General features: G+C 50.7%; 1 protein-coding gene across 1 annotated transcript; it reads left to right on the forward strand.

Annotated features, from left to right (window-relative positions):
- Positions 1 to 842: 842 nt before the first annotated feature.
- On the forward strand, positions 843 to 13,509 carry PLVAP (plasmalemma vesicle associated protein). Its single transcript, XM_054980191.1, has 6 exons — positions 843 to 1,264; positions 2,104 to 2,200; positions 5,776 to 6,392; positions 10,789 to 11,029; positions 11,633 to 11,723; positions 12,229 to 13,509. Exons 1-6 carry the CDS (start codon positions 905 to 907, stop codon positions 12,233 to 12,235), a joined length of 1,413 nt encoding a protein of 470 aa, XP_054836166.1. The 5' UTR covers positions 843 to 904; the 3' UTR covers positions 12,236 to 13,509.
- Positions 13,510 to 16,900: the final 3,391 nt, after the last annotated feature.

The raw sequence follows: 16,900 nt of genomic DNA on the forward strand, positions 1-16,900 counted from the left end.
GAATCAACGGTGTTCGGTCCCAGCAATAACCTTCCGCTGTTTACACTGACCAAAAACGGGACTGCCTCTGCACAAGAGAATATCTGGATCCAGAGCATACTTTAAACATTAAAACACTAGGAAATGAGGGGAGGCAGCATTTCAACCTTCTATTGCCACTTAGCAATAGACTTTAGAGTTGTAGCACTTCAGCAGAAATATTTCAAAGGGAGACACTATTTGGAACTACTGAATTGGAATTCACATCGAGATCACTATCAAACTTGGGCTCAAGAGAGACCATTAGTAGCTGGCTCATCCCAGAGAATAACAGCCCTCTTGTAGAGGTTTGGCTCCCCTATTAAGATTCGCTCTCCTCTGTCAACTCTTCATTGCCAGGAGGTGGTCCACACACCCCACTGACCAGTCTGCAGGCTCCCCAAAGCTTCTGCCACAATGCAAGTGCCCTCCATGTTTAAGGCACCACAAAACTCTGGGGTCTTTGGGCCTCAGTGAACTCACATGGGTGGGAGCAAGGGGGGCAGACATGGCAAACTGACACGATTTCACCAACAGAGCTGAGCAGAGGGCAGCTCAGTGCTGGGCCAAAACCTTGGCCGCCGCTCTCTTAGCTGTCTTTTTTCCCTGGGCCCCCTGGGCCTTGCTTGGCCTCCTCTGGCCAGGCCCAAGAGCAAAACAAACAGGGGGGATGTTTCCCCTCATCTCTGAGAACAATGGAGCTTCTGTGGGCCGGCAGCCCTGTTGTGCTAACCCACAAGTGCCGGCTGTTCCGGCAAGGCAGGAAGGAGCCAGGAGAGGGGAAATATTCATCAACGCAATCTAAACAGTGGCGAGAGTCTCGCCCCACCCCACCAAGGCAGAGGCTGAGCCGCAAAGGTGGCCCAGGCAGTCGGCAGAGGCAGCCATGGAGAAGAATCCATACAGCCTAGCTAAGGTGGGCCTGGAGAATAATTCCATCCTGCGCCCACAACGGGACTGCGGCTTCTACGCCAAGTATGTCTTCCTCTTCCTCTCCCTCATCCAGTTCCTGATTATTTTGGGGCTGGTACTCTTCATGGTCTATGCCAACAACCACGCAGCTGCTGAAACACACCTGAAGGGGATGACGATCTGGGTGGAGGAGTGCCGTGTCAAGACAGGACTCCTCAGTAAGGAGAAGGACAATCTCACTCACCTGCTCAACGCCAGCCGTGCAGAGAGCCGCCAGATCCAGGGCCAGCTGAACCGACTCAACTTTACCAGCAAGCTCTGCACAGCAGAGAAGGTAAGTCTCTGGTTTCATGATGATACTCCTGGACCACGCCAAGCTCAAGCCTGCCGCGCTGGGAAAGGGGAGGCTGCCTTTCCCACTGAGCTTCTCCACATTCCCAGCGCATCCTGGATTTCTGCTGGGGAGACCTGCTTGAACCCTCGGTAGCTGCCATGGTTTGCACGGGGATGCTGCAAACTGTAGTTCCATGTTGAGGTCTTTGGGGATGGGCACGTGGATTGAATCTGGAAGCAACAGGCTTCTGCTTTGAATGCCTTGCTGCGTTTGAAAGGGCAAGTGATGTTCTGGGCCTTGACAGCTAGTCATTCATTTCACCCAGTGCATGGCTCAGGCTCAACCCATCTTGCCTCCTCTAGTGGCAGCAGCTCTCCGGATCCCAGGCAGAGAACCATCTTTTTCAGTTCCAGCTCCTCAAGACTCTTCCAACCTGAGCTTGCAGGGACTAAACCAGGGCCTTCTGCATGCCAAGCCAATGCATGGGTGATACAAGACAGGTGCAAAGTGATAGATGGAAATATAGGAAGATCTAGAAACGCAGAGGGTTACAAAGAAGCCTACAAAAGGCAGAGAGTTTTGGTATTTGGTATGGCAGCATCCCTGATGGGAGGATTTGGGAGGCATTCCTCTAATTGCATTCACCCTGCCACCTTGGGTAATCCCTTCTCCCCTCCAGCCCCTGGATTTGGAGTATCTTCAAATCTTAAGGTTCCAGTAAATCCTTTGATGGAGCTTTGGACTCTGTCCTAATTAAAACAAAGGTGGTGCATCCAGCCATCTTCTTTCCTGGTCCCACATCAGCCGTTGGGAGTAAACATCCCATGATCTTTTTCTAGTTGAAGCTGCAAGGACAACTTCGGCAGACTGAGACCGTGTACCAGAACTTCCGGGAGTGCAGCATGTTGGTGAATATCTTCAATGCTACCTATCCAGGTATGAAAGTGCACCCCAACCAGACCAGCCTTGTTTTGGAGAAGAGGACCAAGATCTCATCTTCTTGATCTATCTTTTCCACCAGGGTTTTTTTTTTTCCGGGAAAAGAGGTGGTGGAACTCAAGACTGCACAATGATTTCACTTTGGGTCAGCTGGAACAAGGGGGGAGTTTTTTAAAGTTTAAACTGCCTTCAGAGAAAATGGTCACATGGCTGGTGGCCCTGCCCCCCGATCTCCGAACAGAGGGGAGTTTAGATTGCCCCCCGTGCCACAGAGCGGCGCGGAGGGCAATCTAAACTCCCCTCTGTCTGGAGATTAGGGATGGGGCCACCGGCTATGTGACCATTTTTAAGAGGTGCCGGAACTCCGTTCCACCGTGTTCCCGCTGAAAAAAAGCCCTGTTTTCCCCCATTTCATCTGCCCCTACTCCGCCACATCTCTAGAAACAGATATGTGCAAAGGACCCTCTGAGAAGCCTCAAACAAGCCTGCTTTGAACCCCTCCAAAATCTCCCTAAATGGGCCATCCAAGTTTGCTGGGAAGACTCCAGGGCCTGTCTCATGATGAGTGGCTTCTTCAGTCTCTCCTCTTGCCCCTCTGTCCAAAGATGGGCTGACACCTCAGCGACCTTCTGTAGGTGCCATGCTGGCAAAATGTATTGGGACTGAGGAAAAATTGGGTGCAGGAACTGGGTGGAGAGCTGGGGTACTGGGTCCGGCCAAGAGACTGGCAGGCTACCCTTTAGGGCGATCTCTGGAATGCTGCTGCTGACCCACTTTTCTCCCTGCATCTTGGAGTTCCTACTTGGCCTTGTTTGTGAAGTGAAATCCTAGAAACCCTCCACTCTTCTCTTCCACTTTTATATTTCCCAATTCGATACATGTGATGTTTTGACAAACAACCTACAGCTCCCTCCTATTTTTTTTTCCTTCTCCACATGGCCGTTACATGGCAGATAACATGCCAGACCCAATTTGAGTTCCCTGCAGCTTTGGGGAAGGGCTGTTAAAAAAGAAAGGAGACCCCAAACGGCCTCAGAATGTCTCCGCGGGGGGGGGGCTGGGGGGCTGGGGGGCGGTCTCCTCTCTTTCCCCTCAAACTTTTTCCACATTTCAAAATAGCAGGGGAGTGAAGTTTTGTCCCTGTTTTTTCTGTTCCACGTGGAGTATTCTGCGCAGGAGGAGCAGTAAAAACATGGGGGGAGGGACACTCCTCCCGTGCCTTTGGGGCACGGGAAACTGCTTGAGCGGGGAGGGAGGTGCCCATCCTCCCTCCATGGAGGCATTGTGAGGTCCTTTGGGCTCTTTTATTCTTTAACAGCCATTTAATTTTTAACTACTATTGCCTGTGGATACCCGAGTTGGATCTGGGGAACCCAGACCCAAGCTACAAGTGACAAATTACACTTGCCTGGCAAATGAACAGACGCAAGTGGAGCACAAGTGAACAGGGAGGAATACACGTGAGTCTGTTCATTTGCCAGGCAAGTGGTGTGCAAGTGGAGCGCAAGTGAACAGGGAGGAATACACGTGAGTCTGTTCATTTGCCAGGCAAGTGGTGTGCAAGTGGAGCGCAAGTGAACAGGGAGGAATACACGTGAGTCTGTTCATTTGCCAGGCAAGTGGTGTGCAAGTGGAGCGCAAGTGAACAGGGAGGAATACACGTGAGTCTGTTCATTTGCCAGGCAAGTGGTGTGCAAGTGGAGCGCAAGTGAACAGGGAGGAATACACGTGAGTCTGTTCATTTGCCAGGCAAGTGGTGTGCAAGTGGAGCGCAAGTGAACAGGGAGGAATACACGTGAGTCTGTTCATTTGCCAGGCAAGTGGTGTGCAAGTGGAGCGCAAGTGAACAGGGAGGAATACACGTGAGTCTGTTCATTTGCCAGGCAAGTGGTGTGCAAGTGGAGCGCAAGTGAACAGGGAGGAATACACGTGAGTCTGTTCATTTGCCAGGCAAGTGGTGTGCAAGTGGAGCGCAAGTGAACAGGGAGGAATACACGTGAGTCTGTTCATTTGCCAGGCAAGTGGTGTGCAAGTGGAGCGCAAGTGAACAGGGAGGAATACACGTGAGTCTGTTCATTTGCCAGGCAAGTGGTGTGCAAGTGGAGCGCAAGTGAACAGGGAGGAATACACGTGAGTCTGTTCATTTGCCAGGCAAGTGGTGTGCAAGTGGAGCGCAAGTGAACAGGGAGGAATACACGTGAGTCTGTTCATTTGCCAGGCAAGTGGTGTGCAAGTGGAGCGCAAGTGAACAGGGAGGAATACACGTGAGTCTGTTCATTTGCCAGGCAAGTGGTGTGCAAGTGGAGCGCAAGTGAACAGGGAGGAATACACGTGAGTCTGTTCATTTGCCAGGCAAGTGGTGTGCAAGTGGAGTGCAAGTGAACAGGGAGGAATACACGTGAGTCTGTTCATTTGCCAGGCAAGTGGTGTGCAAGTGGAGCACAAGTGAACAGGGAGGAATACACGTGAGTCTGTTCATTTGCCAGGCAAGTGGTGTGCAAGTGGAGTGCAAGTGAACATGGAGGAATACACGTGAGTCTGTTCATTTGCCAGGCAAGTGGTGTGCAAGTGGAGTGCAAGTGAACAGGGAGGAATACACGTGAGTCTGTTCATTTGCCAGGCAAGTGGTGTGCAAGTGGAGTGCAAGTGAACAGGGAGGAATACACGTGAGTCTGTTCACTTGCCGTTCAAGAGTCATTCATCACTTGTAGCTTGGCCCTATGAACACCAGATAAGGGGAATCTTGGGCAATTATACCACAATGAGATTGCTTTGTGTGCAACTTGTATTGCTGTGCACCAAGGACAGGGGGCCAACCAAAAGGGATGCCAGAGATCCACGAGGAGGATCTTTCACAGGTTTTTAAAGCAGTCGCTCTAAAGACTGGGAAAGAACAGCAAAGGGTGGGCTAGTTAAGCCTCCTCCTGCCCAGGAAAGGCCTGTCCACTTGGCAAGCCTAGATGACTGTCTAGGGCACCAGAGCTGTGCGGCACCCAAAGAGTTAGAGAGCTGCAGGCACCCCCAGGCATCCCGGATGCAGGGCAGAGAAGGACCTGAACCAGCATTCCTCCTATGAATGTCTACCGTGCCTACTTGGAAGTGAATCCCACTAGGTTTAATGGGAGTTATCCCCAGGGTCAGCATTCCCTGGATTTCAGCCCTTGGAAAGAGCCAGTTGGTGTTTCATTGTGTTTGTGTGTGAAGGTGAGGGGGTGCCACAGTCCTCATCTGCACAGGGTGCTGAAACCCCTTGAGCCAGCCCCGCCCTTCCTGGGCTCTTCAAGGATTTAAATTTCTGCTCCTGAGCTGCAGTTGCCTCCCTGGGAGGAAAACACAAGCGCAGACACGGGGGAGAGCCAAATTGTCAATCTCTTGTGCCCTGTTTTATTGGAACCCACAGAGGAGGGAAGGTGTGGCCATTACAGTATGCTCCAGTCCTGGGACGAATTTTAAAATGCGTTCATGTTAAAATAAAATTAAGAAGATTAAGTCTTTGGGAACAGGGATAGGAGAGCAGGGAGCGGGGGCTGCTCACCCCTCCCTTCCCTCCCTGCTTTTCTTTTCCTCCCCAGACAAAGTGAATGCACTTCAAGCACAGCTGAAGGCAGAGGCTTTGAAAGCTGACCTGGAGCAGAAGAAGTTGGCCCAGGAGAACGAACGCCTGAAAGAAGAAATTAAGAAAGTGGAGCAGAAGGAGACTGCCTGCCGGCGGGAGGTGCTCCAGGTCCGGACGCAGGTGCAGAAGGTTGGGGAGCTGGAGGCCAAGGTGATGGGTGAGATGCAGGCGGTCCGCCAGAACCTGAAGTCTGCGTTGGAGACGGCTCTGCCCGGCCAGCCCATCTGGATGTGCAACACAGAGGAGGTCAGAACCTTGCAGACGACGTGCCTCAATCTGTCCAAACAGCTGGATGGCTACATGGCTGGCCTGGGGCAGCGCCTGGAAGACAGAATCAACGCTGTGGGCAAAGAGAATGCCTTGCTGCAGAAAGAAAAGTCAGCCTGCTCCCAAGACCTGCTGGAGCGGGACCACAAGCTCACAGCACAAGAGCAGCGCTCTGGACAGGAGAAGCAAGCCCTTCAGGCAGCCTGCAACACCCAGACCTCAAAAATGTACGCAGAGCAGCACAAACTCATCAGCGAGAAGGAAACCTTACGGCTGGAACTAGAGCGGACCAAACAGAAGTGCTGGGTATTTATTTGAATTGATTTAAAATATTATCCAGTCATTCAGGCAGGAGGGTAGCTTCTAACCTACCTGTCACAGAGTTGGTATTTCTAGATAGCCACAAGTAGGGTAGGAAATCGGCCCGTGTTTTTGGCTCCCAGCATCTGGCATTCCAAGGTAGGTGACCACTGGACGTGGAGGTTCTCTTGAGCTATCCTCCATGAATGTGTCCAATTCTTTTTGAAAGCTGCCTCCACAGCAGCCGTCACCACATCTTGAGGCAGAGAGTTCCCCTGCATGTTTTTCAAATGTTGATTCTGGATTTGCTCAGAAGCCTCTTAAATGTTCCTTGATCAAGAATAGCCCATGTCCAATCCATTCCTGCCATATTTATTTCTGTAGGCATTTCTATGCCGCCGCTTTTTTCCCCAGTGGGGACCCAGAGCAGTTTACAAAAAAGCAGAAATGTGTATTTCAAGCATTAAGCAAAGAAAAAATACCCAACATAAACTCCTGGGCAGGTCCTAGATTCTCGGGGCTGCTTCCTCAGAGCCACCTGCCAAGAGCTCTTTGGCTTCCACCTTTGGCCCTGCCCAAGGCTGAAATAACTACAGAAAGGAAGGGAAGTGGAGGCTCTGATGGGACGTTCTGCAGCAGGGAGACAGATGCCCCTCACTGCTAGCAGCAGGGCTTTTTTTCAGCTGGAAGGCGGCGGAACGGAGTTCCGGAACCTCTTGAAAATGGTCACATGGCTGGTAGCCCCGCCCCCTGATCTCCAGACAATCTCAACTCCCCTCTGCCTGGAGATCAGGGGGCGGGGCCACCAGCCATGTGACCATTTTCTTCAAGGACAACCCACTGAGTTCCACCACCTCTTTCCCCAGAAAAAAAGCCCTGGCTGCAGCCTTGCTGTTGAGGGCCGTGATGAGGCGCCATGGGCTTGGCTTCTGTCCTGTTTGAACCAAGCCTGCATTTGTGACAGAATTCTCTGCCACAGACAGGGGTTCACCTGGCAGATGTGCCGGGCTTCATCAAGAGACACACAAATTTTTTCATCAAGTTTCAAAACTGCTAGTCTACTCAGGGCAAAGCTAGAAGTGACGAATTACACTCGAATGGCAAGGGAACAGATCGAGTGGGGTGCAAGTGGAGCGCAAGTGTACAGGGAGGAACACAGGTGAGTCTGCTCACTTGCCATTCAAGTGTTGTTCGTCACTTGTAGCTTGGCCCTCTGCTTATATTTTGAAGTCTGCTTAAATGCAGGTTGCCGTGTGGCATTCTAAGGACCAAACTACACAGTACATGTGACATGCACAGGGCTGCCAACTCCAGGATGGAAGTTTCTAAAATTTGGGGAGGGGAGGGACCACAATAGGGTAGAATACCATAAAATCTGCCCTTCAAAGTAGGCCTTTTCTCCAGGGGATCTGATCTCTGTTATCTGGTGAAAGGGCTCCCAGGTCCCCTTTTATAGGGTTGCCAGCCTCCAGGTGATAGCTGGAGATCTCCCGGAATTACAACGGATCTCCAGGCAACAGAGATCAGTTCCCCTGGAGAAAATGGCTGCTTTGAAGGGTGAACTCTCTGGCGTTATACCCCACTGAGGTCCCTCCCCTCCACAACCCCACCCTCTTCAGGCTCCACCCCCCAAATCAACCTGGACATGGCAACTCTATTCCCTTACTTGAGGTGGGGGGAGGACCCGTCCCTCATCAGAATCTTCTTGTGTGCGCACAAAGTGGGCACTCTTCAGGCACAGCACAATGATGTCTCATCCGGGACAATGATGTCATGCAGGCCCCAGGAGTACTCCAGCACTTTGAACCATGCCAATTCTTAAAGAAATTGGCCCAGCCAGGGGAGTGGTGGAGGGGAGGGGAGGCTGGGAGCGGGGGATCCCCTGCCCCCACTAGGGGACCGGCATCCCTATCTGGTGATCAGTTGTAATTTTGGGAAATCTTCAGGCCCTGCCTGGAAGTTAGCCACCCTCCTCACACATCAAGTCAGGGGGCCCCAACCCAACTTTGCAGGCACATGTGAGCTTCGGGAACGAATGTTCCCACGTGCTCTTGAACCTGAACTGGCTCAGGGAGGGTCTCCCACCTTCCCTCCCATGCTCCCTTTCTCAGCCAAAACGGCTGTGGGGTGGCCTGCAATGCATGGAGCCCCACAGCAGAGCATGCAAGGCCTTGTTGTGGCTGTTTCAGCTCAGGAAACCAGCACATGAGGGAAGGCAGATGCCCCTCCTGCCCCCATGCTGCACTCCCGAGCCCATTCAGATCTTCGAGCACTTGGGGATATTAGTTCCCAAACCCTCATGTCCCTGCAACTCAGGGTGGGGGTGGGGGTGGGGGTGGCCCAACACGTATCGTGCGCGGCGTCCCTGTCATCTGTTTTTTCTAGGGTTGCCAGCCTCCAGGTGGTAGCTGGAGATCTCCTTGAATTACAACTGATCTCCAGCCGACAGAGATCAGTTCCCCTGGAGAAAATGGCTGCTTTGGAGGATGGAGTCTACGGCATTATAGATCCAGAGGAGTTAGCCGTGTTAGTCTGTAGTAGCAAAATCAAAAAGAGTCCAGTAGCACCTTTAAGACTAACCAATTTTATTGTAAATAAAATTGGTTAGTCTTACAGGTGCTACTGGACTCTTTTTGATATGGCATTATACTCAGCGGAAGCCCCTCCCTGCCCCAAACCCCACCCTCTCCAGGCTCCATCCTCAAAATCTCCAGGAATTTCCCAACCCGGAGCTGGCAACCCTAGTTTTCGCTCAAACGTACCCCTGCAATAAATTGTATTAAATTTTTTGTCAAGTCTTGGTTAGTTCCACACAGAGGGTTTGCGGCGTTCAGCGGAGCATTGGGGGGGGGGAGCATCCATAGGCCCTCCTCCCTTCATAGTCCATTTTCTGTTCCCCTCCCCCTTTGCCGCAGCCTTTCCCAACCTGGTTTGATAGGAACTTTCACAAAGACTGTGAAGTCCCCTTGCCCACTATGCAGAGAGGGATGTACGCCTTTTTTAAACAGGCACGATTTCCCCACAGCCACTTTCTTCCCCTATGCCACTGAAGGGCTCTTTCAGCTGTTTTTTTTAATGGGAACCGGTACAGTCCTATAATGTTATAACATTATGATGATCTATTGACACAGCCTATTAGTTCATCTGCATTCCCAGCATTCATTTAAAAAAGTCTCTACCCCTTTTTGTTACAGCGGTAGAAGGGGTGCACATTTCCCTTTTATCGCAACAAAAACAGCAAGAAATTTACTCTATTAAAAAAAAATGTTGGGACTTAAGAGGAACCAGAAAACAGATCTTTATAATGCTTTAATGCTATAACAATATACCAAGTACTACTTTTTTAAAAAAACCAAACCAAAGCGGCAGGGGAAAATAGCAGCCGGGGGGGAGGCTGAGACAATGACATTGCAGGGACATTCCCTGGGCATTGGCAACAGCAATGGCAGCCCCAGGGAGAATTGTCCCCCTGCGGAAGCAGGTAGCTCATGTTCCACGTTGCCTCTTTCTGAGAGCCAAGCTACAAGTGACGAATTACACTTGCCTGGCGAGTGAACAGACTCACGTGTATTCCTCCCTGTTCGCTTGCCCTCCACTTGCCCTCCACTTGATCACTACATTAACCTATCTTCCATTAATTTGTCTAATCCCCTTTTAAAGTTTCCAGCCAGTGATACGTCTTGTGATGGTGAGTTCCATATCCTAATTTCTACATTGCAGGGAGCAGCACTCTGTTTGGTCTGTCATGAATTGACTGCCCTTTGCTAGCTTAAAATGTGTCATCGCGAATTAAGATTTTGTTGGATTTCAAAAGATCTAAGAGTTCGCCATTGGTGGCTTGACTTCCTTCCTGTTTGCCAGGCACCGTCCAGCAAAAGTTCATCACGACCAATCCCTGTTGACATCTGTGGGACCGGTTAATTGTGCTTCTGGCTCATTTGTAAGGCTTTGCATGTTACCTATAAGCAGGGCTTTTTTTCAGGGGGAACGCGGGGGAACGGAGTTCCGGAACCTCTTGAAAATGGTCACATGGCTGGTGGCCCCGCCCCCTGATCTCCAGACAATCAAAACTCCCCTCTGTCTGGAGATCAGGGGGCGGGGCCACCAGCCCATGTGACCATTTTCTCCAAGGGCAACCCACTGAGTTCCACCACCTCATTTCCCAGAAAAAAGCCCTGCCTATAAGTATAGATGTGCAAAGCTCCCAGGAACAGAGGAGGGAAGACAATCGGAAAATTCACTGGGATTTTTTGCAAGAAAATTACCGTTCAAAGATTTGTAATCCTCCTCCTTCCCTTAAAAAACTGTGGAGTAATGTTTGCGTTCTTCTGTAAATCAAGTTTATAGTATTGCCCCCCCCACCCCTACAAATAACCCTGGATTTCTTTCTCTCATTCTACAGAGTGTCCCTCCACCCAACCCAGCCATAAGGCCTTTGGGAGTACCCGGAGCTTCAGGTGGCACAAACCCCATTGCCAGCTCCCCTGGGAATTTCAACCCTAACACCTTCAATGCCAATTGGATGAGGACTGTTCAGCTTGCTCCATCCAACGCTTTCAGTGACCCAGGGAACCTGGGGGTTCAGCGGAACTCTGCACCACTGGGGAATACCGGCTCCCACAGAACTAACTTGGGCCACACCGGTGAGTCAACCACTCTGGGCCAGCTGGTGCCCTACAGGGGCCTTGGGAGCTCCTCACTGGAGCCGGTGGTAGTCCATTGCCCAGTCAAGATGGATATGAGATTCTGCCCCAGAAAAGCAAGAAGGCTGGAGATTGGAGGGTGGCCTTTGTTAGGGCCTGGAATAGGATTGCAGCCCTCCAGGTGGAGCATGCAGTTCTCCCAGTTACAGCTGATCTCCAGACTGCCTGGAGAAAAGAGCCACTCCAGAGGTCAAACGCTGTAGTATGCGGTAGTCCTTTCCCCCCAATTTTCCTCTCCAAAGGCACGCCCCCCCCCCAAATCTCCAGATTTTTTTCAGGCTGGAGTTTGCAATGCTAGTCTGGAACCTCAGGGGTCCCCAACCAGGGAACCACATCCCCCCTTTCTCCTCACACTAGGCCTCCCTGGTTTCAGGTAGGTCCCCTGGCTCCAGGGCAGAGCACATCTTGCCAGCTGGCTTTCTGTGAGCACCAAAGGATCTTTTAATAGGGATCTAAGGCGAAAAGTAAGAGCCTTTTGCTCCCGTTAGAAGGAGCAAGAACTCTTCCATCTGAGATGCCTCTGAATGTGTGTTTCTTGCTTAGGCTTCACCAGGCTCGAAGAGGGCAAGAAGGCTGTTGTGGCCAATGGAACATCCCCCCACCAGCCACTACTGAGGACCGTTGGACACTCCAGGTGCACTTGATAACTTGCCCTTATAAAACGTTTGCTTAATGGGTAGAGCCAGGCTTGACTGGTCAGGGGGTGGGTTTTGGGTTTGGGGCAGATTCAGATTGCTCTTTGGCACCTCATGGATTTGCTAATTAAGACACTACCAGCTCCACCCCCCATGCCCCTGAACTAGCAGGAGCCTGCTATGACTGCATCAGATGCTGAGAAAGCTTTGCAAAACATGAGCTGTTCAGCTGGTGCAACCTTCCATCATTAAAGCTGCACTTCTTTGCAAGCCTCATTGGGGCAAACTGTTTTTGAACATTATATGTGAGATTAAAGTTGCATATGGGACAAGGCAGGGGAAATAATACAAAACATAAAATTAATAATAATAATAATAATAATAATAAACTGAGAGGAAATGATGTTCTTAGCCTGCATCACTTCAATACAGTTTCTTGGAGAAAAATATTGATTTTTTACAGTTTCCTATCATGCACTTTCTGTGTTTGCTTTCCTATTCCAGCGGTTAATGGGGTCAACAGAGAAATGGCGATCAAAAAGAGCTTCTGGCCAAATGGATTGTGAAACAGTACAGAAAAGTCTGCAAGGGTCCGCAACAGGAAAATCTCCACGCTGGGCATGTGCTTCAAACTGGCAAGAGAGAAGAGGCGGCACTGGGCAACTCTCTTGAATAGACGTGCCAGGCTGGCATCTCCTGGTCCTGCCCGCTTTGCACGGGTGGCCTCCCCCCCCCCCCTCTGGCACAGTCCATGTACATATGCGTTTCTCAAGGCAGCACCACTCTGTTTTGATAGCCCCTGGCCTTTTGAAGGATCCCCCCCCCCTCATTGCCAGCAGACACAACATGCACTGGGGGACAAACCCACAGGCTCACCTACCCTGCAGGGTTACTGGGAGGCTAGAACTGGGATATTCCCCTCCCCCCATCAACAGCCCTGGAGAAAAGCCGCAATAAAGCCTTGAGAATAATTTTTTTTAAAAATCCTGTGGCTACAACGCACTCAGGAATGATGCCAAGACCTTGAGGGGATGCTTTCAAAATTTGGGGAAATGTTTGAAGCCAGTTTGAGGCTGGCTTCTGTAAGAAATTCCTGCTGCCACATATTTAAGACGCAATATATTATAAGACGCAATATATTATATTTCATGTACTCACTGACTGTATATGCATGATGTACACCTTTAGGTAGATGTGTGTGTGTGTGTGTGTGTGTGTGTGTGTGAGAGAGAGAGAGAGAGAGAGAGAGAGAGTAAAAAAAAGACCAGGTAAAAGAACCTCTTATTTGCTTCACCCTCCTTTCTCCTAATACTTGGGGTCCACCACTCTTCAAAGGACCCGGAGTGCTGGGAAAGGCCTCCCACAGCCCATCAGAAGATGCAAGGTGGACCCAGGGTCAGGCTCTGGCTGTTTGCACACTGCTTACCGGCCATGGAACATCGCACCAAGCTCCCGGAACGACAGCGTCTTCCTGGCACGAGAACGCACAAAATCGCGCCAGGAAGACGCTGTCGTTCCGGGAGTTCGGCACAATGTTCCGTGGCCGATAAGCAGTGTGAAAACAGCCTCTGTCTTGCTCTGCTTTGGGAGTTCTGGAGGCATCTGACCTGCTACTGCTGGAGAGAGGATACTGAATCTGCTGCTCTTTATCCTGAATTGCAGTCATCACCATAATAAGGATACTTCCATTTGCAAATGTTGCCTTTGAATTATTAAGCATGGAAAGGTGCGCTGTCAGACCTCAGGTATTGAACCCATGACCAATAAAGACTCTATGGAAACACGGCCTCGAGCAGCTTTTCATTGGGCATTTTGGTTTGTTTTTTGAAACTCTTTGCAAACTGACGTAGTCATGAGTACAGAGGCAGCCCCCTTGCAGGCTTCGCTGAACGCACACCCGGAGCTTTCAGGATGGTGACCTACCCATGACTCTAAACAAAGAGACCAACAATACCAGACATCACTTACCCATCCAGCTTTAATAGCTTCTGCCTAGCAAGGGGGAATTTTCACAGGCGCACCTTCTTCCAGAACTGTTGCATCGCTGTGCCAGGGAGAAGATTCATTCTCTTACTTAAATGCTTCTATCCCACCCGTGGCCTAAGGTTCTCCTCCACTTCCAGGAGACTTATGAAAAGATGCACGTCACCACCAAGAAACCAACACCATACATTTTTTAAAAAGCGGAAAGATTAAAAGTTAAAATCCAGAGCGTCCCACGGGTTTGCTAGCTGGGTTTCTTGCAGGGCGCTGGATGGTGATGCTTTCTCTGGAGAGCGGAGGGCTCACTGGGAGCACACTGTGCCCCTAGAGAGAGGGGGGGGGGAGACCTTTGCTGTCCAGGGGCTCCCCCTCCAGCCAACTCTCCTATGATGTGCTCCCCCTGTTGAGGAATGCCAGGGTCATGGTGGGGTTCCATTCCCTTTGGGTGGGAAGCATTGGAGATTTAAGGTGTCTTTTTAGTGTCTGCATGATTCTCAAGTCCACATGGGAAGCACTCCTCCAGGGCAGCCACCCCCCAATCACACACTAAATGAGGGGGGGCCCTGCCCCCCTCCAGGGTCTCCATTTTCAATAAACTCATTGATTCTTTCCAAGGAAAAGAAACCCATTGTGGACTACAGTGTTGCCTACCTTGCAAAGACGGCAATAAAATGCCTGGGCTGAGGTCTTTCGACTGTATAAAAGCTCATCGTATAAATGCAAGCTGAAGGAATAAATGTTAAGACAAAAAAAAAATAGAAGGGCAGGAAAACCCATCAGCTAAAAACTGTCCAAGCCTACAATTAAGATTTGAAAAGTAGCTGAAAAACAAAGGGCACAGGAGAGGAGGGCTGGCTTTGCACCCTCACTCTTCTGGCCCCGGGCACACAAGGCAAAGCGCAGCCAGGCTGGCAGCACTTCTGGACCAACTAAACATAGACGAGAAGCGACTTGTCGCTGGATCTAACAGGAGTCTGCTGGAAGCACCAAGCTGAACCAAGAGCAGAAAACAAGAGACTGTGAGACATCCACGGCCAGCGCACTTGCACCCACGTTCAGGCGTGGCTGAGAGCTAAACTACACAAGATGCCCGACACGTGTCGTGTTCTCGCAAGTTTACCTGGGAAGTGTAGTCGGGCCCCGCTCCTGAACTCCTGGAGGAAAATCCAAGCAGAGCATTCCACTCAGGTCTTCCTCTGGGAGCTCAGGGGCGGGGCCCGACTACACTTCCCAGGTAAACCTGCAAGAACCTGACACGTGTCGTGCATCTCCTGTAGTTTCGCTCGGAGCCACAGCTAGCCATCTCAAGCTGTCCACAGCTATTTCTTGAGACATTTCTGTCTGGAAAAAATATTAATTAAAAAAGTGAACATTTCTGGCCTCAATCCAGTTGCACCATTGGAAGCCCTAATGAAAGAATACATTGCCTAGAGGAAAAGGAATCTAAACTCTGTAATTCCACTGCAGAGAGTCAGGGCAGCCAATATTAGTCAGGAGGGAATAAGCCCCTCCTCCCCCTCCAGATCTCTCAGCCTTTTAAACTCACTTGAGAAGGTCAAGCCATGTACGTATGACCACTCAGTTCTGGCAGCTGAACGTGTTGGCCAGGAAAGGGCCACGGTGACGTCCAGTATTCCTTCCTTAGAAGGGGACCTGATGTTACAAACAGATAAGCAACACCCTTCCCCCCCCCGACACAATCGCACACACACATCGTTCCCTCTTGCAACTGTGACGCAGGTGAGTAATGTCCCTGTACTTCCCAGCATTCCACAGGCAGAGCCAAAAGCTAAATATGGAGGAGGGGAGAAAGGTGAGGAGTCAGTCCTAGCAAAACCTTTTCCCTTTTTTCAGAGGCTGCCCATCTATGCCCAGTAACACAAAAATGGTATTTTCGCAGGGTGTGGGGAAAAGGCCCTCAAAGAAACCCTCAGCCCCACCTTTATGCAAAGGGTCTCTTGCTAGCTTCTGGGTCTGAGGGTTCCTTGGAAAAGATGAGATGCGCACTCGGGAGTTTGTTGAAACAAATGTTCTCATGTGCTGCGTGGGGGTGAGTGGGGAGAGTGACAGCAGCAGCAGCAGCGAACACCAAGGCTGGCTCCATCCGGGAGTCTCCTCCGTCTCCCCATGCTCATGTGCAATCTACCTCTACCCACAAACACAAACGTCAGGGGAGGCTTTTCTGTCCTGCTGGGCTTGCCAAAACTATCTGGCTGTCCTCGCCTGCAGACAGGATGCTGGACTTCTTTGGCTGATCCAGCCGACACAATTCTGATGTTCTCAAGGATTACAAAACGGAATCCCCCCCCCCCCCCCGTCCCCAGCACAGAACACGCCAGGCGTGACTTTGCTTCAGTGGAATGGCAACTGGCAGAGAGACCTGACATCTTCATCTCGCAAGTGTAAAAATCACCCATTGCCTTTCTGAGTCAAGAACAGGTGGTCTTATTTTTTGCTTCTGAATTCTTACTTTCAATATATTCCATAGTGTGCCCCCCTTCCCTTCAAACAACTAAGTGTCCCATTTCTAGACCTTCCCTCTTCCTTCAGCTTGAACAAACAATTCCCCAAGGCCAGGATGTATTTAATGGGATGGAGGCTCACACACACATGCCCTCCTTAACAAAAGACAAGGTGTTTTTTTAAAGGAGGGGGAACATTCTCAGTGGTGGCAGATTTCCTCCCCTGTCACTTTAAATCATTTTTACAAGCTTTTGTTTTCGGCCCTGTCATCTGGGGTAAACGGAGGGAGTCAGAGGCAGCATCCTTTTTCCTTCAGGGGCCTTGGGGGGAATTCAGGCGGCTTTCCGAAAGGTCACAAGTGGGCTTATTGGGGTTAAGGCAGAGATTCAGGGCCTCCTCACATCCAGGGAGTCTAGAATGCAGATCTCAGCTCATCCGTTGAGTGACCTGAAGCAAAGAATCATCTCACGCCAGCCAATACGATGCAGTGGCTAGAATGTCGCATTAGGATCTGGGAGTCCCAGGTTTGAACCCCCACTCTGCCACGGAAGCTCACTGGGTCAGCTTGGGCCAGTCAGACACATGGAGCCTAACCTACCTCATAGGGTTGTTGTGAGGATAAAATGGTGGAGAGAACAATGCAAGTTGCTGTAGGTCCCCATTAGGGAAGAAAGTGGGGCGTACATTAAGCCAAATAAACAAATCTCCCTCCCACAACTCCAAATTTTTA

Source organism: Eublepharis macularius, chromosome 5 (assembly GCF_028583425.1).
Source record: "Eublepharis macularius isolate TG4126 chromosome 5, MPM_Emac_v1.0, whole genome shotgun sequence".
Lineage (NCBI taxonomy): Eukaryota > Metazoa > Chordata > Lepidosauria > Squamata > Eublepharidae > Eublepharis > Eublepharis macularius.